The following is a 24659-nucleotide window of genomic DNA, read 5'->3' as shown; positions in this document are numbered from 1 at the left end:
GCGGCCGTGGCTTTGGCCCACTGATCTGACTCTGGTTTGGGTGAGGAGGGGAGTATAGGAAGCCTTGCAACTCCTTCCAAGCAGCTGCCTGCAAGCTGCCTCTAAGCATCTGCTGGGCTTTGGCCTCAGGAGACGACCTGTCCACTAACAGTAAACAGTGTCCCCAATCTGCCAACAAGTGCGCACTTACATATTCAAATTGGCTATCTGCCACTGCCAGGCATGTAGCCCTTGCTGCTTCTGCCCTGCCTTTGGCAAGATCAGCTGGAGGCAGGAGCTCATCAGCTTGCTGATCTGGCACCCTCTGCCCCACCTTCCTCTCAGTCCTGCTGTCAAAGCCACCTCAGCAAGACCTATGAGTGCAAAAACAGACGAGTTATGCTTTATAAATCACCGGGTACGCTCCAGCTGAATATTGGGTGGAATTAAATGCCTTCCCCCGAGGCGACTTTGGAGGTGGAGAGAGCATTTAATAGGGTGGGAGGGTGGCAGGTGGAGACCCCACTGCCTTCCTGCTGCTGCCCTGATAAGTTGAGCGTGGGAAGGCTCGTGGACGGCCTTCCCCTCCCAATATCAATTGATGCCCACTTAAGGGCCTCTTCCTGCTGAAGCTAGTTGAATACCAACGGCAGGAGGGGCAGTCACCATGCTGCACGTGGGAAGTATGTGAAGCAAACCCTGTTGAGTTTGCTTGTGGGCTGCCACCTGAATAAATGCCCTCACCACCTCCCTTTGGGAGGTCTTTGATTCAAAGGCACTTACTGCCTGATTGAGGGACCCATCATCGGATGGGGGGGGGGGGCCCGCTGGCAGCCAAACCCCTGCCCATTCTTCTGACCCCTCCCCTACCCCCCTTCCCCACAGCCAGCCACCCCCTCCCAATGACTCCCATACTACCCTCACTCTCCTGTGCCCTGGGTCCCACATTGATCCTGGATTTCTGGTGGTGTTACGTAATGCACTGAGAAAGACTAACACCTGCTCAAATGCAGGCAGCTACTGGTGAACAACTTTATTTACACCTCCCCAACAGAGAGGGCAGCAGAGAGAGCAGTATAACAAAATGCTCCTTTATTACAATGTATGACAGGTGCGTGGATTGCCAGCAGCTGTCATCACTCCCCAGGTGGCATTGACCGCAATGTGGAGCTGCTGGCCTCTGATTGGTTGGCAGTTCTCGGGGACCGAGTTTTCCCACACACTCCCCCCGGCCCAACCCCCCCAAGATAAGGAGAATTGTTTTATGCAGTGAGTAGTTATGATCTACAGTGTGTAAGGGTGGTGGAAGGAGATTGAACTGTAACTTTCAAAAGGGAATTGGAAAGGGAAAAATTGAGCAAAGGGCAAGGAGTTTTCTAATTGGATAGCTCTTTCAAAGAGCTGGCACAGGCCTGATGGGCTGAATGGCCACCTGTACAGTATGATTCTATGATTTTGAAATAATCAGTTAATTTGTTTTGGTGGTGTTGATTGAGATATAAATGCTGACCAGGACATTGATACCTTTTACGTTTACCTGTGAGGGCACAAAGCCCTTCCATTTAATCAACCTGGGGTTTCTTCTCTTGGTGGCTGTGCAGGTATGCTAGCATGTGCTAGCATGGTGAGGATAGGCATGGCTGTGGTGCCTTGTATGTTCTTGATAACCTGCTGACAACTCAAGGCTGGTTACATGAGCAAGATACGAGCCAGAGGCCCCAAGTATGAGTCAGTACCTTTAGGGGAGTGCGAGAGAAAATTAGGGGATAATAAAAAAAAATGTAAAGTGGCAAGTTTGCTCTGGTCTATTTAAAGTGGGGATCAGAATATGCATTGTCTCCTGTTTTCTTTCCCTGTGTGACAAAAAGCTCTGCCCGTCAGAAAATGATAGTTACAGACCCTGTCAGTCTGGCCTGATCTAACACTTTATTATCTAATGATCTGATACACATCCAGGCAAGGCCAGAGCATTGCTCTGACAGGCAGCCTGCAAGAAACAACTCCATCAGTTTATATATCATTACTGCTACAAGCGACAAGGAATTCACTGCTAGCCAAATGCAAATCTCTTGCTTGATAATACAGGGCTGTGCAGCAGAGGGTTGAGGAGAGTTGTGTGCTTTTTATGTCAACCTGCGGAAGCTACATTGGGTAGATTTTGCAAATCCAAATTAGTAGATAAAAAATCTTGTGGAGCACAATAACCTTTGTTCCTCAATTCCTGATATATACTTCTGGTGAACAAAGCTCTATAATAGGAGCGGAAATCACATAGCTATGATATACAGCTTTAGTTATCTATATGTAATTTGCGTTCATCAAATCCTGGCCTCTTTAGCATACTTGATTTTAATCTCTCTGCCATTATTTAATTGCAACTTACAAAATTGTTACAGGGTAGATGCAGGAAGGATGTTTCCCTTGGCTGTTGAGTCTAGAACCAAGGGACACAGTCTCAGAATAAGGGTCAGACCATTTAGGTCTGAGATGAGGAGGAATTTCTTCACTCTTCAAGGAATTCTCTACCCCAGAGGCTTGTAGAAGCTCAATCATTGAGCATGTTCAAGACAGAAATCGATAGATTTCTGGATACTAATGACATCAAGGTACATGGGGTTAGAGTAGGAAAGTGGTGTTGAGTTAGATGATCAGGCTTGATGGGCTGAATGGCCTGCTCCTGTTCCTATGTACATTGGTGGCTGTGCCTTCAACTGCTTGGGCCCTAAGCTCTAGAATCCTCTCTCTCTAAACCTCTCTGCCTCTTGCTCCTCCTTTAAGATGCTCCTTTAACCTCTTTGACCGAAATGTTGGTCACCTGGCCTAATATCTCCATATGTGATTCAGTGTTTGATAATGCTCCTGTGGAGTGCCTTGGGAAATTTTACTGTGTTAAATGTGCTATATAAATACAAGTTGTTGTTGCTACATTGTAAAAGTCACTGCGACCTATTTATACATTTGAAAAATCTGGGTGACCTGGTTAACTCATAACGGTTAAAGATTTTGACAGACTTTGTAAGATCAGAATGCAGGCCTTTCTATGAATCTCCTTCCATCTCCATGTGCTTCACTGGGATGTTAGCATCCTTGTGTTGCCATTAAAGCTAGGCCAGGATTTTCCCGTTGACGAGCGGGGGGCAGAGCCCTCTTGCCAACACGTAAAATGATGTGAGGTGATGTCGGGCGGAACTCCCGATGTCACTGCGCCCCATTTAAATTTGGCCATTGACAGTCATTTAACTAATTAATGACCTGCCCGTCCAACCTTAAGGTTGGCGTTCAGGCCAGGAGCCCCAGTGGGCATTAGAAAAAGCATGAAACCTCATCCATGGGCGGGATGAGGTTTCATGTAGGTTTTAAAAAATTTAATTAAAGTGTTTTTAAAGGTTATGGACATGTCCCAACTCATGTGACAGTGTCACATGAGGGGACATGTCAGGGATTTTTTTTTTCTCAATATTTTAAACATTTTTTAATGTGGAGCCGATCTCCCTGAGGCAACACTTAGCCTCAGGGAGATGAATGCGTTCTTTCGTGTGCATGCGTGAAAGAGCGCACTCTCAGCTCAGGGAATCCCTCCCCCCCTCTGCCCGTGCAGGGAGCGCATAGCGCTTCTGTGCGGACGTCATGCTGGGCGGGCCTTAAAATGGAGGCGTGCCTCCGCATGCCTGCTCTTCAACTTCCCCCCCCCCCCCCCCCCCCCACCAACGGGGGGGAAATTCTGCCTCTAGTGTCCATGGTGTCCTGCTGAATGAACAACTGCTTGAACTTGAATGCTGAGTCTCAGTGTATGAGCTATTGGACCATGAAGCCCAAGTCTGGCAATCAAGCATGTGGACTGTCTAGGAGGGGCAATGGACAGTGATCAGGAGCAGAGACCCTGTCTTGGGAGTTGGTAGCACACGGTAGAATCCCATTGTAATCTGAGCAACTAATTTAGCATACCATAGTGTCAATCCTTCATCTCCCTGCTCTGTCTGTGCAAGGCAGCATTCGGTGAGCGTTTAGTTACTCAGACCCAGAAAGTTCCAGCATCTAAAAGTAACCCCTCAGGGCTGACTTTTCCTGTGCTTCTCTCACTCTGCCACCGTAACTTCGGCTGAAACCCCACTTCTATATGCAAATGGGGTTTCTGCTGCTTTTATAGCGGAGAATAACCCTGAGGAAATACTGTCGCCTGTACTGTCCTCAAACATCAGCCTTGCAAGTGAATCGTGCTAGATTGTTTCAGCTTAGTCAAGGCTAAGTGAAGAACCCAGAAGCTCAGGTAATCCCATGTAGGCTAAGCGCAAGCCTTCAGTCCAATCTTCCCAGTAACATGGGTTACATACAACACCATGTCACAACTGGACATGGACAGGTTTTATTTTTAATGTGCAATAATTCATGTAACAGTGTGAGCTTTACATCAGAGCCGACAGTTTGGCTGCTGGTGATGAAAAATAAATTATTAGGATTGTGTGTCTTTAGTTGATATGACAATGGTATGTGTGTTGCCTTGTATCTCCTGGAGACAGGGAAGTCATGCTGCCATATGATTTGTTAGGAGGCAGTTAGTTCTTGTGAGCTCTTTGCCCTCACCAAAGACCAGGATGTTTTTTTCTTGCTGTCAATAGTGTTCTCTTTACTGGTCTCATCTTCTTGAAGCTACTACCTCTAGAGGGGATATGGTTTCACAGGCACCAGGAACTCCCCAGCAGCAGCTCTTCACATGCAAACATAGATATTAAGTGCCAGCAGAAAATAAAGCCACAGAGGGCACTCAAGCATACTAAACGACCGTGTGGAGGTTTACGCAAGGGGATAAAAATTAGACTTAGGTATTAATACAAAACAGACAGTGTCACATTGGCCATCAGTAGAACTGAATGTTGAGTGGGGTGCGTAATGGACTGCTGCTGCTACCATTTTACATTACCATCCTAGACAGCAGGAGGGCTCTGGGGAAAAACCTGAGGGAGTGGGACTGATAGGACAGCTCTTTTAAAGTGCCAGCACAGACACGATAGGCCGAATGGCCTCCTTCTGTGCTGTATGATTGTACGTTTCCTAATAGGTCAGTGAAACTAGGCCCTCTGTCTGCTCTCAGCCACTACCCCGCCTATCCCAGGTCCAGTGGATAATTGAGAATAGTTGTAGTAGAAGGTAGGATAAGCAAGGTTAACTGTTGAGATGACTGGTAATTGAAAGGCTGGTTGACCCATTGGAAATCCAAATGTCACTTCCTTCCTTCCTTTAGATTAAAGTTCTATTAAATGCAAAGTATGTAAGTATTTATAATCATAGAATGGTTACAGTAATAAACCCACATGCATAATTTATAATGTAAAAATTCAACATTGTCCTGGGAAAGCATGCTCTTGGACTCCCCTAGAAATGGAGTAATAATTCAGCATATGGATTCTCCCTTCAGGCCTTCATAGACTCAGCCATGATTTGATTGAATGGTGGAACAGGTTCGAGGAGCCAAATGGCCTACTCCTTTTCATACGTTCCTATGTACTCATCCTTTTTCACCCAGTAGTTTAACAGCAAGAACAATTTGTACTTATTTGATGCCTTTAATGTATGAAAATGTCTCCCAAGGAGCTTCCCAGAGGCATTATCAACAAAATTGGACTCCAAACCACATCAGGGGATAGGAAAGATGGCTAAAAGCTTGGTCAAAGAGAGAGGTTTTTAGGGGCATCTTAAAGGAGGAAGGAGACTTAGAGAGGCAAAGAGGTTTCGGAAGGAATCCTAGAACTTAGGGCCTTGGCAGCTGAAGGCCTAGATTGGTGTGATGAAATTCAGGGATGTGCAAGAAGCCAGAAATAGAAGAGTGCAAAGATCTTGGAGAGTTGTAGGGCTAGAGGAGGTTATAGAGATAGGGGGAGATTTTAAAACAAGAATGAGAATTTGAAACTTGAGGCGTTCCTGGACGGCGTGCTAATGTAGAACAGTGAGCACACGGGGTGAAGGGTGAACAAGACTTTGTGCGAATCTTATTACTTCTATTGTTTGTGGTAAAAAGCTTGTGTCATTACATGTTACCATCTGTCAGGGCCGGTCCTTGAGTTTTTTTTGAGGATTGTGTCGGTTTTCTTTAAGTTGGTCAACTTTTGCTAGTTTTCTAGGTTGGCATGTTAGAGCTGAGGTCAATTCCACACTGACGCTAACTACTAAATCCCTTCCAGCAGGAGTCAGTAGATAGTAATGAGTTATGCTAGCTGATTTATTTCCACTTGATAACCCAGGAACACGGGGTCAATTGATGTTGATTCAGCAACAAACCCAGGAATCAAGGCAGGGGCCTTCTGGTCTTGTGTGGCTCATCAATGCTTCACAAAGCCATCATGGGAGCTTAGTGATGCTGAAACAATCCCTGATAGAGCCAGTGGCATTATCAGCTGCTAGAACTAAAAAAGAAAAATGACCAAGAAGCTCAAATTAATATCTTTGAAAGCCCAGTTTGCAGAAAGTGAAACATTCTCAAGGCCTGTACAGTGGAGGAATTGGAACTCCTCATGTATGGTGGGTAGTTGGTACAGAGAATACTGTTGGTCCAAAAAGAGGGAAACTAGGGGGTAAAAACAAGTTCCACCCTACTAGAAATTCCTGAAGTATTTATTTGAACTGAATGAACAAGTCAGCGCCAATACTGTGCTCAGGTATTGGTTTGTATTACATGCCCAGACACTCTTGACGTTCACTGCTTTATGCCAATATCCTCTCTATGTGCCAATAATTACCATAGTTCACCTCTCTGACACAGTTCTATATGTTCATTTGGTTCAATATCACAGTGTAAGATGCTATTGCCCTGGTGTTTCTGATCCCTGAGTGTCCATTACTGTGGTGACATGGATTTTTAAAAATTCATTCCTGGGATGTGGGCATCACTGGCTAGGCCAATATTTATTGCCCATCTTCCATCGAAATGGAAACAATGTGCAGGGTTACGGGGAAAAGGCAGGAGATTGTTACTAAGTTAAAATGCTCAGAAAGCTGGTGCAGACATGAGAGGCCAAATGGCCACCTTCTACACCGTAATAATTCTGTGATTCTGTGAATGTCCTTGGGAAGGTGGTGGTGAGCTGCCTTCTCGAACCGCTGCAGTCCATGTGGTGTAGGTACATCCATAGTGCTGTTAGGGAGGGAGCTCCAGGATTTTGACCCATTGACAGTAAAGGAACGGCAATATAGTTCCAAATCAGGATGGTGTGTGGGCTGGCTCAGAAGGCTCATTTTCTGAGCAAAGGATAGACCAGGAAAGTTGACAGCCTGGGCTCATACATGAAGAGCAGGCCCAAGGAACTGTATCCCCAGCCTGAGTCAGCACTTTTGGGAGAGGAAGGGAAGAAAAGAGGAAGGCAGCTCTTAAAAACCAACTGAAGTACGGCTGTGAAAGAGTTAATATATATAAAAAAACACATAATGTGGCCTCAGTATTAGTGTAGTAATAATATATACAGGCTGAAAATTGGAAAGTAGCTGTAAGTATGTTAAACAGGACGTTATAGAGATTTTAGCTTTATTAGTTTTGGCACAGCCCCTCTGAAAAGCAGCAAAGAGGGTTACTGTGGGATTCATTTTCTTTACCACATCTAGCTTTCTCCCGATGGGGCATAATATTATTCTGTGCACAGTCTGTGTGTAGGAACCGCAGAAACCTCTACCTGAAATCTCTACAGTTATGAGACATGGAACTGTGAGGCACTGTGCGAATAGATGCACCAGAAGAGAGCCCATTCTCTTTTTCTAAATACTTTCTCAGGATCATTTTGGGTTTGTGGAGCAAGTTCTCATTCTCCCTGAAGCTGTGCCATTTCCTCCACCACCCCTGCCTTGAAATCAAGACCATTTGCACCATCTCTCATCTCATTCTTTCCCCTCTCAGCCTTCCCTATCTCCCAAAACCTTTTGGGTTTTAAAAGCCAAACTAAGTGTCCCATTTTCACTATTTCCCAATTTGTCTCAGCTTCTCCCCCACCACCCACCCTATTCTTTTGACACTTGGTAACACTGTGTGCAATTGGCCTTCCACCTTGGGCCCTCAGCTAAAGAAGAATGATTTTCCTTTTTCACAGGGCCGCTGCATTCTGTGTTTTGTACCTCTGGCCATGTACAGTTTGGGTGGGGTTGATGTCAATCACAGGTTGTGTTAAGTAGGTGACAAGATAGTTAAGGGAAATTGAACAAGGGGCAGGAGTAGGCCCCTCGAGCCGGCTCCGCTACCCAATAAGATCATGGCTGACCTGATAGTAACCTCAAATCTGCATCCTGCATATCCCCAATAACCTATCACCCTCTTGCTTGCCAAGAACCTATCCACCTCTGCCTTAAAAATGCTCAAAGACTCTGTTTCCACTGCCTTTTTAGGAAGAGAATTCCAAAGACTCACAACCATCTGAGAGAAAAAATTTCTCCTCATCCCCCTTTAAATGTGCGACCCCTTATTTTCCCAAAGATGCAGTGGGTGATTCACAAATTACTTGTTTGGAATGCAAATCCCGTATTTCTTAAGGGAGCACCATCCAGTTCTATTAACATACACAGCAGCCTTAACTTTATTCCCAAACATACGTAAATACAACAATGACCTCTCATGATTATGGAGGTTATACGTGAGAAATATAACAGTCATACTTAAATCCCTGTTAGAAACTCAGAAGATCAAAAGAGCATGATTGCATATTAGGATTATAAATTACAAAGTCTTTTTTTAAAATAAAAAAGATGAAAATGCTAAAATAAAGCCTTGCCTGTACTGATGAGTGGACAGTGAGGACAGAAGCTGCATTAGTGGTTGTTGGGTTGTGGCGTATACAGGCTTCGGGGGAAGAACAGATGGAACAGAGGGAGCCACAAAGGTCTAATCCTATCAGATGGAGTCTCTTCTTACCATCTGGATAATCTGCACAATTTCAAGCCTTGTTAAAAGATTTTACTTAGGTCAAGATTAGTGTTTAGAAATTTTCTACTTCACTTTTTTGCACCTTTCAGTCTAATATTTCATAAGGTCAGAATAACAAATTGGTATTCGGGAACCAAGTTATTTATTTGAGAGAAAATTGAAAACAAAGATAAATGGTTTTGATAAAATTACTGTGCTGTCAAGTTTGTGTCTTACGGCAAGTGGACTGCAATATTCTTGAGGGAATCGATTTGTGCTCACAAGTGATTTGGTTGCTTAATTGCTGTTTTACCTTTTTTGGGGCTTAAACACAGAGATTTTCTTTTCTCCCCTCCTCTGCAGGGGGAAGCATTAATTCTTGGTGGGGTATGGTTCCCATAGGTGCCTCACCCAAGTGGCCACTCTCCATGCAAGAGCTTGGGCATTGAGTGTTGGCAACCTATTGGAACAGGGAAGGTATCTCCATCAACTCCTATCTTGTCCTGCCACACAATTCCAGCTGGATTATGATTTCTTCAGTGTTTTCATTTTGCTTGGGGATAGTGCCGCTTTAAAACGGACAAGTTGTGGGTTAGTTATTGAAAGTACAATATTTATTGAACAATGTGCAGTTCAAGTCCTCTTATAGTAATCATATTATAAGTTCAAAATTTTGCTCTGAGAGTGATGTCCAGCATTCCCTAAGCCTGATCCCTCAACCTGATTAAAGTTGCCCTTCAGATGCTGTGCTCTGTTTGCATGGCAAGCTCACTGTGTAACATATGGGGTCAATTGTGGAAGGGTGCAGCTCCTCACTTTTATATCATCATCACCTCCACTCCTTTAACAGAAAAGATCCCTCAGATTGTCCTATTGAGGGCAGTTACTATGGTAACAGATACTGTCCAGTTGAAGCTCTGTTGCTATGGTCACAGGGTCATTGACAATGGTAACAGGTTCACAGCTAACTCTGCTGCGTTTTATTTCTAATGGGCATTTGCTTTGTAATTTTGGTTGTAACAATTGAGCCATCATTTAAGCCACATAAAATTATATTAAACATGTTAAAGATGGCTCAAGGCTGTTTGCTGGAGGTTTGAATCTCTGAAAGGAGTTGGCATGATGCAATGTGTTGGAACAAATGTCTATCGGTCGCATAAAGCTTTTAGTTCATAGAAGATTAATGTCTCCACATATCCAGGGCCAAAAGTGCCACACAGGCACCCATACCATGAACCCACACTCAACCAGTTTGGCCTAGCTTAGTTTGGAAGTCCTGCTTAAGACAAATATTCATCAATACTCTGCCCAGTGCAAAGGTCAGAAGGTCCAAGTCTCAATTCTTAGTCTGTACTGAGTTCACCGATCTCAGCCAGAGATAGCATTCTTAAATAACTATCCAATAAACCCTTGCAAGTGTGGCCTTGTAAGAACAGAATTGGCTCTGATATCCCCATGATTGAATAGCTTTTGGTACTTGATCTCTATGTTCATGAGTGAAAATCTTCACAGGGTGGGGCACCAGAGCTAGGTCTGCACCACATCAAGAATCAGCATCTGAATCAGAGGGAGGATAAAATTGGGAGAGAAATGACAAATATTCCTAGGCTATGAGTATTGTAAGCCCTCCAGGGACCTTTACCTCATATTACATAGCCAGTGTAATTTGGTCCAGGTGCTGATTTGCTTGACGCTGTTGAATAATTAAAGCACAATTGTGTGATGTGAGTGTGTCCAAAACCATTAATATCAAGTATAACCATTAGCTTTGCATTGATTAATTTAAAAGAAAGGATCCCCACCTTATTAAACCAAAATAGTGAATATTTACACAGCTGATCCTTTCCAATTAGGACCAGATGTAGTTTGGGGAGCTGCAGCTGTCAAACTTTGTCCCTGATGCTTTGCCTATCCCATTCTATCCCATTTCATCTCGCCCATCCCAACCCATGCCATTCTATCCCATTCCAACTTTCCTCGCCCACACCATTCCTTATTATACCAAGGCAGTGCATCCCATTCTGTTCTACCATAACCTATTCTATCCCACACCACTCCATGCCATCCCATGCCATCCCATTCCAGCTCACCACACTTAATCCCATCACTTGTCATGTCACATCATGCCATGCTGTATCATCTTAACCTATCTTGTTCCACTCTATTGCACTCCATCCCTTCCTAGAGGAGGAGCCATCCTATGCCACTGCTGATTGCTATCTAGTGACCCAACCCCTGCTAGCAGATGTGCCTTTGGATGTAGGGTGAGAATAGGATTTAAAAAATTTTATTATTTCATGGCGTGTAGATGTCGTTGGCAAGGCCAGCATTTGTTGTCCATCCCTAATTGTCCTTTAACTGAGTGACTTGCTAGGTCATTTGAGAGGGCAGTTAAGAGTCAACCACATAGCTGTCAGTCTGGAGTCACATGTAAGCCAGACCAGGTAAGGATGACAGATTTCCTTCCCTAAAGGACATTAGTGAACTAGATGGGTTTTTACAACAATTGACGATAGTTTCATGGTCACTATCGCTGAGACAAGCTTTATAAACCATACTTTTTAATTAATTGAATTTAAATTCGATCAGTTGCTTTGGTGGGTTTTGAACCCATTCCCGCGGGGGATTTGCATGGGCTTCTGGGTTACTAGTCTAGCAACGTCATTGCTATGTCAACGTATCCCTGTCATCCACCTTGATGGATCCCACAGTCAAATGGCCCAAGGCTCACTATTTAGACTAACTCATAAGTCACCAGAGGATAGATAGCAATTGGAACTATAGCCAGTGCTACCAGGAGAAGGCATGGGGTTGGGAGATTGGGGGTAAGATTATAGAAGTAGCTAATGTTGTGACTAAACACTTTTACATGAACACATTGAAGCACTTAAATTGAGCGGTATATAACTAGTAGTGATGGATTGCTCCCATATCCAGCATGCAGCATAAAAAGAGGGTCTGCTAGGACTGAGTTGTACATTGTAGCTTGAGTCTTGGTCCTCCCAAGGGACTTAATAACTTTTGAAAAGCCATTGCTACTCAGTGACCATTAAAATTATGATTTGCTATGCAGATGATTCAAGGCCTTTGCTCGTAGCCAGCCTTGTGCCCGGGTGTTACATTGCTGCTTGGGCTAAGCAGTGACTCTGCAAACTTGTCTCATGACAAAAAAGAGGGAAAAAGTAGAGATTTGCTGCTAAAATTGTTTAAGTTTAGCTGCTGCCCATGGTTTTACAAAGCCCCTTAACTGGCTTTGAATGCCTCATTGAGAAAGGCAAATCCCTTGCACTGTCAGTGCTACTTGCCCTTTATGTTATAGCCTGTAATTCATGGGGAAATTACAGTTAGTCCTGTGATGAGACAGTGTAATAGCAGGGCATTTCCACCTTACTGTAGTCCTACGATAGAACTCACAGAGCATAGTGGGTATAAACATAGGAATTTATAGGGGATGAAAAAGCAAGGTTCATTTAATTCACCTTCTACCATCCTGATAGTGACACGATACAATGATAATGACTATTCAGAGCAATCATTCTCCAGCTAATAGAGAGCTTTGGGAACCATAGATTCTAAGTCATCTGTTCTTCCCAAGAATATTACATTTAACCACCAATGTTCCCTGTAAGCTTCACAAGCTGAAAGTCCTCACGCACTTAAATAAATCACACGTGCACTTCAAAAACACAATTAGAGGGCACATTGCTTACTGCATCTCTCATGCCTCAAGTTAACAATAAACTGCAAAGACCATTTCAACCAGCCTGGTTTACTACAAGAGTTTACAGGTTTGAGTGCCAATCTGTGCTGAGTTAGCTGAGCTGGAAATATGGGGAGTTGGTGGGACTGCAATTGTCCCAGTCTCCTCCAGGTTAGACATTCAAAATTTGCTTCTCAGTTATAGATGAATGAATGTAAACTATTGCTCTCAATCCATACCAAGTTAGTCAGCATCTGAAAGAGACTGGTTAGCATCTCAAATGGATCTCTTGCCCACTGACTCCACTACTACCTAAATTCCATTTTTTTTCTCTGCTTTTAACTTCAGACCTCCAACATTTGTGGCATTTTATCTCTGTCTTTGTGTCTGAAAGAAAATGGTTGCAGATTCTGAACCAAACTGAGACTTTCATTTTTTTTCACTAGAATGGCCTCTATTTCCCAGGAAAACTTCTTCATAGGCTCAAAGGCGGGACTTCTTTTAGAGTTTCCATTTCAAGCACCATTTGTTGTTAGCAAGTATTCCCAGTCACATAGATGTAGAATTAAACTCTTTTTAATCTGGGCACAACCATGTCCTTCAATCTCAGCAGAGTGTTTTTGTGCCCTCTGGAGCGACAAATCAGGTGTGGCTCTATGCTGTTAGCCTTTGACCACAAGGAATTGGGTTGAGATGGCCTACACTCATTTCGCATAGGCCTTCGGACAGAGCTAACTTTCAGTCCATGGCTCAGGGCTAGATTCAAACCTGAATCCCAAAAGTGGAAGACTCATTATCTAACCCGCTGCACCACCCAGTCCCTTGAAAGGCAACATTCCAAGCCAAATCTCCTTTCTCTCCCTTGACTAACACTAAATTGGATTTCGATATTAGTCAGCACTTTTTTTTAGCATTATTGAGTACATTTCAAGGTTGTGTATGGGTGGCTGAATGGGAGAGCACCTACTTAAATGGCTTCTTGCAGCAAACGGGGGGGAATTGCACGGCACGCGTGTGAGGGGACTTTCTTTTTACTCTCTCACTCTTTCTTCTGCTGCAGCTTCTAATGTCTCAGCAAAAAGGTTTCTGAGATCGCCAAAGCCTTCAATCTGAAAGTCTCAGTTTGGTTCAGAATCCGCAACCATTTTCCCTGAGATACGAGAACTCTGTCAGAGATAAAATGCCACAAACGTTGGAGGTCTAAAATTAAAAGCAGAAAATAAAAGCTGGTATTAGCTAGCAGTGGAGTCAGAGGCCTGAAGAGCCAAGAGACACAGCCAAGATGCTAAATAGTCTCTTTCAGATGCTGACTGACCTGCTGTGCCTTTCAGAAAGTTCTGATTATATTTGAGGTTGCCATTCATTCAGAATAGGATTGTTGGGCCATCGTTTCTCAAAGTACAGTAACAGTCACAGATTTGAGGCTGCAAGAGATTCCAGTTACACTGATAGATGAGATTCTCCTCGCATCTTACTGATTGCATTCAAAATCTTAAATTCATTATTCCTGTTGTGGGTTTTCATGAAACACAAGAAAATCAAGTCAGGATATTCCAGGTCCTCATTCCTATCTAATTGTTCTTGAATCTCAAAGATTCTTGATAAGGGAGGGGCTAAAAGGTTATCAGGTGTGGGTGGTAAAGTGGAGTTGAGGTTACAATCAGATCAACCATGAACTTATTGAATAGCGGAGCTGGCTCAAGGGTCGAAAGGCCTACTCTACTCCTAATTTGTATGTACGTATGTTGCTGCTGGAATGTACACATGTGAATGGCTTGTGGAGACAGGGGGAAGCTTAACTGTGATGCCCCTTTTCTGCCCATGAATCACAGAATCCTATTGTAAAGAAGGAGGCCATTTGGCCCATCGTGCTGTGCTGGGTCTTTGACAGAGCTACCCAATTAGGCCCATTCCTCCTGCTCCTCCCCCATAGCCCTGTACATTTCTCCTTTTCAAGTATTTACTCTGTAGAGAATTACTGTTGGATCTGCTTCCAACACCATTTCAGTCAGTGAACCCCAAGATCACAAAAATTTACCGTAAAAAAAATCCTCTAATTTCCTTCCTGCCTTTTTTTTTGCCACTAATCTTAAATCTATGTCCTCTGTATGCTGACCCCACTGCCAGTGGAAATGGTCCTCCCTATCTACTCTGTTGAAACCCTTCATAATTTCGAAAACCTCTAAATCTCCCTGTAACCTTCTCTGTTCTAAGGAGAACAGTCACAGCTTTTCTAACCTCTCCACTGAAACTTCTCAGCCTGATACCATTCTGGTTAATCTACTCTGCACCCTTGCCAAGACCTGGACATCCTTTATGAAAACTTGGTACCTGGGTGCAGCCGCCCTTCTCTCCTTGGTCATTGATGGTCTGCTATAGTAGTCACTGTTGGAGCTCTCCCATGAAGAGTTGGTACTTGGGTGAGGACTGGAGACTGGGTGAGATGTGCGATGTCACTTCGTGGTGTGAATCAGTGCCAGGCAAAACACGCAACTAAAAAAAAGCCCTATGACATTAAAAAATAAATCCAATTCTTACAGATTCCTTAGAAAAGTACGCTTGCTTCACTGATTTGAAGAGAGATTTAAAAGCGAAGCCATTAAATTGATTTCCTTGCTTTCGCCCAGGATGTTGACCGTGATTTGCCGGGCCTGCCTTAGCCCCATTGGCAGCTGGCTTGCTCAGTGATGCAGTCCCTCTGCAGCTAATAGCCGATGCAAATGCAGAAGACAGCGCAGGGTTAAAAAAAATCCTTGGTGATATCATGTCGACAGATGATATTGGATGTAAAATGTATTCTGTGGGCTGTGCCTGCTCACCCCTTGGGTCTTCACTTCCTCCTCATACCACTGCACCCCCTCCCCTCTCCATTTTGTGTGCAGAAAAATTGGAATTCTAGTAATTAGACCCTGACTTACAGAAACGGCATTAGGATCTTGAGTCAAAGTTCAACATCCCGAAATGAAATTTAAACCAATTAATCTGTTAGATTTTTATCGCTCCTCCATGTTTTCCCAGCAATTCCCTCAGTGCTTGGCCTTTGATCGACTCAGATCAGTCTTGCAAGAGTCCTGATTGTCTGCCTAGTGCTTCAAAGCTTGAGATGACATTTACACCACACTCATAAAACAATCAAATTTGCAAAGCTTTTAAACAACTGGGGCATAGTTATATTTAATAAAAGCCTGTCTATAATAACCTGAATTAGCATTTTATGCCATGTAATACCTCTGAGAGCACAGGATTTTATGGAGCCATGTATTGTTGAGGCCATATCTTTCCAATAGGGAAGATTATCTAACTGACAGTCTGTGGTTTAACCCTTCAACGTATTGAATACTGCGTGTGTACCCAGCCAACGAAATGGCAGAGTGTTTCCATTTATCCTGTGCTTGCATGACCATGTTACCTCTTGCTCTTCACCTCACTCATGCCTCAAAATCATTTCTGCCCATCAAGCAAAAAGTGTTTGGCCAAACCATCTTTGCTTGTTTGACCATAAACACGTGATGCAAAGGTGAAAGCTATATTAAGATGCATCATTGCATCAATTCCAATGGCTTCCCTGTTGCTTGCGCTTTCTCTCTCTCTCTGAAAAATGGTTTGCAAACTAACTTTGCACAAATACGGCCCCCCTTCAATTACTATTCCATTGTAATTAATAACTTATAATTTTTATATTTAAATTCCGTTAACTGCAAAGTGTTGTTAATGACTTTGCGATGCATTCAGGAGATAAATGACACTGTTGTTTCTGCCTACATATCAACAGTCATTGTGCTGCAAAAGTAATTCATTGTATATTACCTGAAGTGCAAAATCATGCAAGTATATGGCAAAAATATATTAAAAGTCTTGCATGAGCTTCCTGAAAATATGACACACACTTAAGCTGTCATTCTCCAGATGCCACACTTTAGCATATCTCCTGACTCACCATTGACAATGCCATAGAGCATTCAAAGGTAAACATAATTGTCACACAGTTCCAGTCACACTTTCCCCATCACACTTTTCCTAGAATCATTCCTATTGTAACATTGTATATCCCCGAAACACAATAAACAGCCCCAATAGGAAATCGGCTAGTATTTTTTATGCATGTGCTCCCAGATGAGGAATTGATATGCACAGATTAGAAGGTCCCCATAATAAAAACTGAAAGTGCTGGAAATACTGTGTTTCAAGTTGAATATGACTGACTCTCCTGAAGAAGAAGTCATATCTGATTCAAACTTGAACTTTGTTTCTCTCTCCACAGATGCTGCCAGACCTGCTGAGCTTTGCCAGCACTTTCTGTTTTTATTTCAGATTTCCAGCATATGCAGTATTTTGCTTTTATTTGAAAAGGTTCCCATGTTTGATCCAGGTAGATATAAGTTGAGATGGTGGTATAAGCAAGTTGCTTTAGTGTTAACGGTATGGAAAAGGCAAATCTGTGAAATGACTTTAACTTGTAAAGGTTGAGCAAGGGATTCAAACGGGTAAATGGTGAATGAAAGACCGACATCAGGAAGTTCTTCATGCAAGGAATGACCAACGTATAGATTGGGATCCAGATAGAGCATTGGATGCAAAAAAATCCCTGCCATCAATTCAGAACCAATTAGATGCTGCAATGAGTGGCGATGGGAAGAACTATTAAGGCAAACAAAAAGGTTTGCCAGGCATGATTTTAATTTTATTTTATATGAGAGAGGTATCCCTTTAAACTGGGCCATGTTGATTAGGCGTTTAACCAAGATTGGCTGTAGCTCAGTGATTTCTTCAGCTTTTGGTATCAACAGAGTTGAAATTTGCTTTCGGCAAACTGTATTGAGTGGATTTGCTGCATCAGACAGTGAAACCTAGTTCTTTGTCACAATCCATCTTGCCACACACAGCATGAAAACACAGAGCCTATACTGCACAGCTTGTAAAGTGACCTAGTATTGCACTCAGTGCCATGGTAATATTGATGCACAGCCGGTCAGAACACTATATCTTCCCTCAGATGTATATCAATTGGTAGACTCCTGCCTTTGAATCAGAAAGCTATGGGTTCAAGTCCCACTCCAGAAACTTGAGCTCATAATCCAGACTGACTCCCTGGCCTTTTGAATGAGGCATAAACCAAGTCCTCATCTGCCCTCTCAGGTGAATGTAAAGGATCCCATGGCACTATATCCCCTGGAGTTTAGAAGAGTAAAAGGCGTCTTGATTAAAACATATAAGATCCTACGGGGACTTGTCAGGTTGCATGTGGAGAGTTTGTTTCCTCTTGCAAGGGAATGTAGAATCAGAGGTCACTGTATAAAAATAAGGTGTCATCCATTTAAGACAGAGATGAGGAAATTATTTTTCTCTTAGAGGGTTGTGGGCCTTGGAGTTCTGTTCCTCAAAAGGTGGTTGAGGCAGAGTCTTTGAATATCTTTAAGGCAGAAGTAGATAGATTTGTGATAAGCAAGGTTATAAGAAAGGCTATTGGGAGTGGGAAAGAATCTGGAGTTGAGGTTCAAATTATCTCAGCCATGATCTTATTGAATGGCGGAGCAGGCTCGAGGGGTCGAGTTGCCTACTCCTCCTAATTTGTATGCTTGTATGTATATTGAAGAAGAGCAGGTGAGTTCTCACTAGTACCTTGGTCAATATTTATCCTTCAACCAACTCCATGAAAAGATCATCTGGTCATTATCCCACAGCTGTTAGTAGGAGCTTGTAGTGTGCAAAATGGCTGCCAAGTTTTCTAGGTTATAAACACTTCAAAAGTACTTAATTGGCTATAGGATGTCCTGAGGTTGGGAAAGGTGCTATAGAAACAAGTCTTCCTTATTTAAGAACATAAGAACCTAAGAAATAAGAGGAGGAGTGGACCATACAGCCCCTCAAGCCTGCTCCGCCATTCAAATCATCATGGCTAGTCTTCAGCCTTAATTCCACTTTCCCACCTGTTCCCCATATCCGTTGATTCCCAAAGGGACCAAAAACCTGTCTATGTCACCCTTAAAGTTATTCAATGATGGAGCATCACAACACTCTGGGGCAGAGAATTCCAAAGATTTATAACACAATTTCTCTTTACCTCAGGCCTAAATGATCGGTCCCCTGTCCTGAGATTGTGTCCCCATTATTTAGATTTCCCAGTCAAGGAAAACCACCTCTCAGTATCTATCCTGTCAAGCACTTCAGAATCTTGTATGTTTCAATGAGATCACCTTTCATTTTTCTAAACTCCAAAGACTATAGACATAGGGTATAGACCCAATTTACTCAGTCGCTCATCATAGGACAACCCTTTGATCCCAGGAACCAATCAAGTTGAACCAGAACCACCTCAGATGCAAGTATATTCTTCCTTAAATACGGAGACCAAAATTGCGCACGGTATTCCACATGTGGTCTCACCCAAATCTTGAACAATTGTAGCAAGCCTTCCTTATTCTTGTACTCCTTTCCTCTTGTAATAAACACCAATATATCTTTTGCCTTCCTAATTGCTTATTGTACTTGCATGCTTACTTTCTGTGTTTCTTGTACAAGTACACCCAAGTCTTCTAAACATCAGCATTTGTAATTTTTATACCTTTTAAAAAAAATTCTGCTTTTCTATTTTTACTATCAAAGTGAATAATCTGAAACTTCCCCACATTATATCCCATCTGCTACCTTGTTACCCGCTCATTTAACCTATCAATCTTTGCAGCCTCTTTGTATCTTCCTCACAGCTTGCGTTCCTGCCTAACTTTATATCACCAGTAAATTAATCTTAGTCTCTATGTCTAATCCAGTAACATAGATTGTAAATAGCTAACACTTGGCACTGATCCTTGTGGCACTCCACAATTTACAACACACCAACTTGAAAGTTGCCCCACTTACCGCTACGCTTTGCTACATGTCCATTAACCAATCCTCTATCCATGCTAACATATCACCACCCCAGCCCCCGCCCCAACCCCCAACTTCATGATCTCTTATCTTGCTTTTGTGCGATAACTTATCAAATGCCTTTTGGAAATCCAAGTATACTACATCCACTGGTTCCCCTTTATCTACCGTAATAGTTACATCCTCAAAAAACTGTAATAAATTTGTCAAACAGGATTTCCCTTTCGCAAAACCATGTTGACATGGTTTTCTAAGTGCATTGTTAAGACTTCCTTAATAATAGATTCCAGTACTTTCCTGACAACTGATGTCAGGCTAACTAGCCTGTAGTTCCCTGTTTTCTCTCTTGCTTATTTCTTGTTAAGGCAGTTGGAGGGAAAGACTCAATGAAACAATGAGTTTTCCCCTTCACTGCCCTGAGTAAGTCTGTTCGATTTACTTTGATAAATGTGATTCATGTGCCAGGAGTTGGCAGCATCAGTGTGGTGCTAAAGCAACAGAAAAGCAGCTTCAATTACCCAGTTTGTTCCTTTTTAACGGCAGCCATTCATTCTTTGGCCTGACCAAGCTGGCACTCATTCACCATTTTAAATGGGGACTGTCTTTATAAAAAGGTGTTTGCCAAAACTTTTCCATTGTGGATACAAGGGCACAGAATAGTGACATAAATAACAATGCTCCATAAACACTGATGTTGTAATGTCCTGCACTTGGCTTTGAACCACTGGTTCCTGATGGTCGAGCCTCACGGCAAAGTGAACTTGGCAGATTCATTGAACTCCGTTGGCAGGAAGAGCTGATGGGGGTGAGCTGGGGGGACGGGCGAATGGTGGGCAGAGAACAATGTTGGCCTAATCCATCTGGTGGGAAACTGATGTGTTAAAATTGGCCACTGGCTTGGCACATTGCCTAATTTTACTGTCCATTGGTGTCACTGGAAGTCAAAAATCAGGCTGGCATGTAAAACAGGCAGCCAATTTGATTGTGCCACCAGGCAGGTTGGGACCAAATCCCTCTCGCCATCATTATTAGCTCCTTCTAGGGATGCCATTTGGGAGCTGGGTCTGGCGCAACATAAGGCAGCTGTTCCCTCATTAACCATTAACTTGATGAAAATCACATCTGAATGCGGACACACTGCATTGACTGCACCTCACAGTGTAAACTGGTCCTGAGGAACCAAGGGGATTGTAAACCCACTGGAAAATGGGTGGGTCTACACTTCCATAGTGGGCCAAGGGAGCTGGTTTAGTGTAAAAGCATAGAGTTGGTTCCACCTGTTTGAATGCTGTGTGGATTTCATATAAAGAGCATGTCTATGAAGACTGAGTCTCAGCAACCCAAGTGGGAGAGCAGAGTGGATATATTGTGCTCTTAGAACTGGATGGAATATAACTGCCAACAGAAAACTGGCTTCACACCTTCCTTCCATTCTGAAATTCTCAAGTTTGCTTTGTAAACTTTCATGTGCCTCACGCAGATGTTGTCTACTCTTCTCCTCTTCAATCTTGGGGATGGCAGCTCGAGACAGGGTAAAGGTTCCAAAGGCATTGTCTGTCCTCTCGTTCCTTGCCCAGCATATAGATTACTCAATAAACGCCAGCAGGCAACTCAATTGGAGAGCGTGAGAGCTGAATCCAAACCTGCAGTCAACTGATGTCCACGTGCACAGTTTCTCCAGTAAGGGTTACCTCTTAGTGATCAGGGAAGGAGCACTGGCTGACTATTTGCCTGCTTCAGACCCCGAAGCACATGCAGCTGAGATCACCCAGCTTAAGTGCAGATAACCCAGCAACGTATGTTACACAAACACTGATCAACCAAACCTTGCCAGCTGTTCTCAATCTCTCTTTCCCAGGTATTTACAACTTCCCTTTCTGCCCTTTTATCCTGTGTTTGATTCCAACTGCCTTGATGTTGTAGCCCATTTAAGAATAAGAGAGCTCCATTGAGTCGAGAACCAAATTGATTTGAACCCTATAATGACCACATCCTTGGGGTTGCAATTACATATTCACATTAATACAATATTTATTATTTATTAGGTTTTCGGCAAAGGGCATCAGTTCATCTTGGCTTTCTGATGGAAATTCCATTGAGTGTGGAATTAATGTTAATTCATGACTTTTGTTTGGACAAAAGTTAAGCATTTAAACCCATTACCTCAGATAGAGAATCACCAAAGCCTCATAACTGAACCCTGCTAAAATTTCTCACATCATTACTGTGCTGTACTTCTGTTCCTCCTGCGCGTTGACTTAGGAATTGGTGAAGAGCACCCAGGCATTTTTTTCTAGACTTGATTTTATTTCCCTTCTTTTCTCTCACTCAACAGCCACCCCTTGCATCAAAGCCATCAGCCCCAGCGAGGGCTGGACCACCGGAGGAGCCACTGTCATCATCATCGGAGATAATTTCTTTGATGGATTGCAAGTCATATTCGGCACCATGCTGGTGTGGAGTGAGGTACGTGAAGGCAATGCACATACTGGCAATTTAACAGTGATCATTGGTTTCTGAATCCTGTGCTATCGGGGGTTCTTCACACAAAGACGAGAGTCATTCTGCAAAAGGTGGCTCTTAAATAAGTCTTATATGCCTCTGTCTGCTGCTAATGTGACAGTGAGCTTTATAAAGTTAAATCCAACTAAAGCTCCAAGTATTTCTTATTACTGCCATTCTGCTGATTGTTTCTGAATGCAGTGTCAGTATCTACATTTTAAGTTAAGTTCTCCCAAAGGCTCACTTGGAAGTTACCCTGCTAAATGCAGTTCTCTTTCTTTCTCTCTCCTTTTTCTCACGCTCTGTTTCTCATTAACATTGTCTCTTATCAAATATTTCGTGAAACGCCACAGAAAATTCAGCATGGACTGTAGCACAGGAGGAGAAAAGACATGGGCTGAAGGCAAAATGGACACTGTGCCACTAATGTTGAAAGGGTTATACACATTGAGGAAGGTACCATCCCATTCCATTCTGTCCTCAATTATTCAATGGATTATTTTTAGATTATTGAATGATACAGCACAGAAGGAGGTCATTCTGCCCATCATGCCTTTGCTGGCTCTCTGAAAGAGCTAACCAATTAGTTCCATGCCCTTGTTTAGCCTGAGGTAATTTCTTTTTGGACTGAGAAGAATCATACTTGATTATATATGGTTGATGTAAGTACACAACAGTCATAGTATTTAGCTCTTATTCCCCTCACCCTGCCAAATTTCTCCACTCTTTTCCTGAAACCATTGACTTCTGCTGCAGTACAGTTCCATGGTTATGCTGGCTTCATGTCCTTCACCCAAAAACACCTGTTCCTCACCCACTGCAGTCACATAACCTACTGTTACTTGAATTTGGCTATGATGCCCAGATTCGAGTGTCAGTAGGCTATGTAACTGCAGTGGGCATCGCAGCTAAACCTGACACTCGCTTCATCTGACATCCACAAGAATCAATGGGTAACAATCAGGAGCAAGAACCTTGGCTGGTTTTTAATCAAGTCCCCAACCCATACATGCCCAGGGGCACTGAAGTTAATGTTAGCATCTCTACTGCTGTTGCCAGTTTAGATCAACTAACTGGGCAGTTGCAGTTTCAAAATGAGCCTTCAGCAGAGCTTAGCTTAAAACGTAAATGCTTGCACTGCATTCAGAAACAATTACTAGAATAGCACTAATAAGAAACACTTGGAATTTTAGTTGGATTTAACTTTATAATGTGCACTGTCACATTAGCAGCAGACTTAGGCAAACAAGGCATATATTTATTGGAGGCACTGTTTACAGAATGACTCTCTCCTTATAGAAAGATCATGCAGGCGTTAGTAATTGTTTCAATATCTTGTGGATGATGAGCGTAATTCCGATTTCTGGCTGCATAAATGGAGAATAAGATGATCAGCCATAACATCCAACCTCGTTACCTGGTTGCAGGAAGTCAATTTTGGTACTCAGCCCAATTTACTGGCTTCAGCTTGAGTTGCTCAGCTTCCTATTCAAGACTCCACCAGTGGTATCATGTGATGTGCTGTTCATTTGGACCAATCAAGCAGATCCCAGGATGTGTGTTGGCTGAGCTGAGCCTGACTGGAGGTGGGGGGTGTTATAGTATGCCTCTGTGTCACTGGCTTTGCTCACTATCTCCAACTGTTGAGCCTGTCTGAATAGACTTCAGGTGTGGATATCCCAGAATCTGCTGTATTGTGAGTTCCCATTTGTGAAGCCTGTCGACACTTACTGACTTAAACACTTGTACTAAGAATGTTAACTTAAGAGAAGTTTCAGAATTTTGACAGCACCTTTCGAAGCAAATCCTCACATTAACATTGATTTTGGAATCCAATTTAAGCTATTTAACTCTGTGTTGACCAATACACTAGCCACTAACCATGTCTGCCTGATTGGAATTCAGATGTGGCTTACTGCATGCCTGATTAGTAATTAAAAAATAACTAATGGATACCGTCGTAGGGCAAGTGATCTCAGTACTATTATTCGCAGGCCTTTGCGTGTGGACTTTAACCTCTATAGTCTTTTTTTTGGAAAAAATATACTTTATTCATAACATATCTGAAAGAACATTACAAAACATTTCTAAATGGCCATCACAAAAAGTGCAATCATATTCAACTTTTACACATGGACCACGAGGTGCTTCAATACAATCAATGAATATTACAGTCATTTCAATATGGTCATTACAGACAGACAACTCCAATCCCATTGCACTATCGACATACATCATGTTGCACTCTAAGGTGCTTCAATACAATTATGATACATTTAATGTTCACTACATACAATCCTTTGTGAGTTGTACTAACCTCTATGGTCTTCTGTTGGTAATTGCCCCAGAATTTGTGGCTGTTCTACCTGTAAGGCTAGCAGTGCCCAGGCTTATGTGAAGCCAGTGCACTTTACAGTGTCATATTTGGCCATATTTAAATGGCAACCAATCCCAGAGAAATCTGCCAGACTTATTTTAACAAACCAGTGAGGGAGCACCTCTATGGACACTTCTCACAACTTTAGTCAGATAGCATTGACATGTACCAGTCTGAGAAAACAGGCAAATCCCTCCCCATCTGCAGGCCTAGCACCCCATTAGTGCCAGTACTGACATGGGCACCTACCCCTATTATTCTAACAACTCAAATCCTAGCATTTGGGACCAGTTTGAGGCAAGGATGACTGTCCCATTCAACCATCATTTAGTCTAGTCCCCTTTTCTCTCACTCTATTC

General features: G+C 42.9%; 1 protein-coding gene across 4 annotated transcripts in view; it reads left to right on the top strand.

Moving 5' to 3' along the window:
- ebf1a (EBF transcription factor 1a) overlaps positions 1–24659 on the top strand; it is a 492107-nt gene that overhangs the window by 254535 nt on the left and 212913 nt on the right. For all 4 annotated transcript variants that reach the window (XM_041193628.1, XM_041193630.1, XM_041193629.1 and 1 more), the window contains exon 9: positions 21757–21887. In XM_041193628.1, the coding sequence (XP_041049562.1) occupies positions 21757–21887 (131 nt within the window). The remainder of the gene's footprint in view (positions 1–21756; positions 21888–24659) is intronic.

The sequence above is a fragment of the Carcharodon carcharias genome, chromosome 8 (assembly GCF_017639515.1).
Source record: "Carcharodon carcharias isolate sCarCar2 chromosome 8, sCarCar2.pri, whole genome shotgun sequence".
Lineage (NCBI taxonomy): Eukaryota > Metazoa > Chordata > Chondrichthyes > Lamniformes > Lamnidae > Carcharodon > Carcharodon carcharias.
This window is presented reverse-complemented; position numbering and strand designations above follow the sequence as displayed.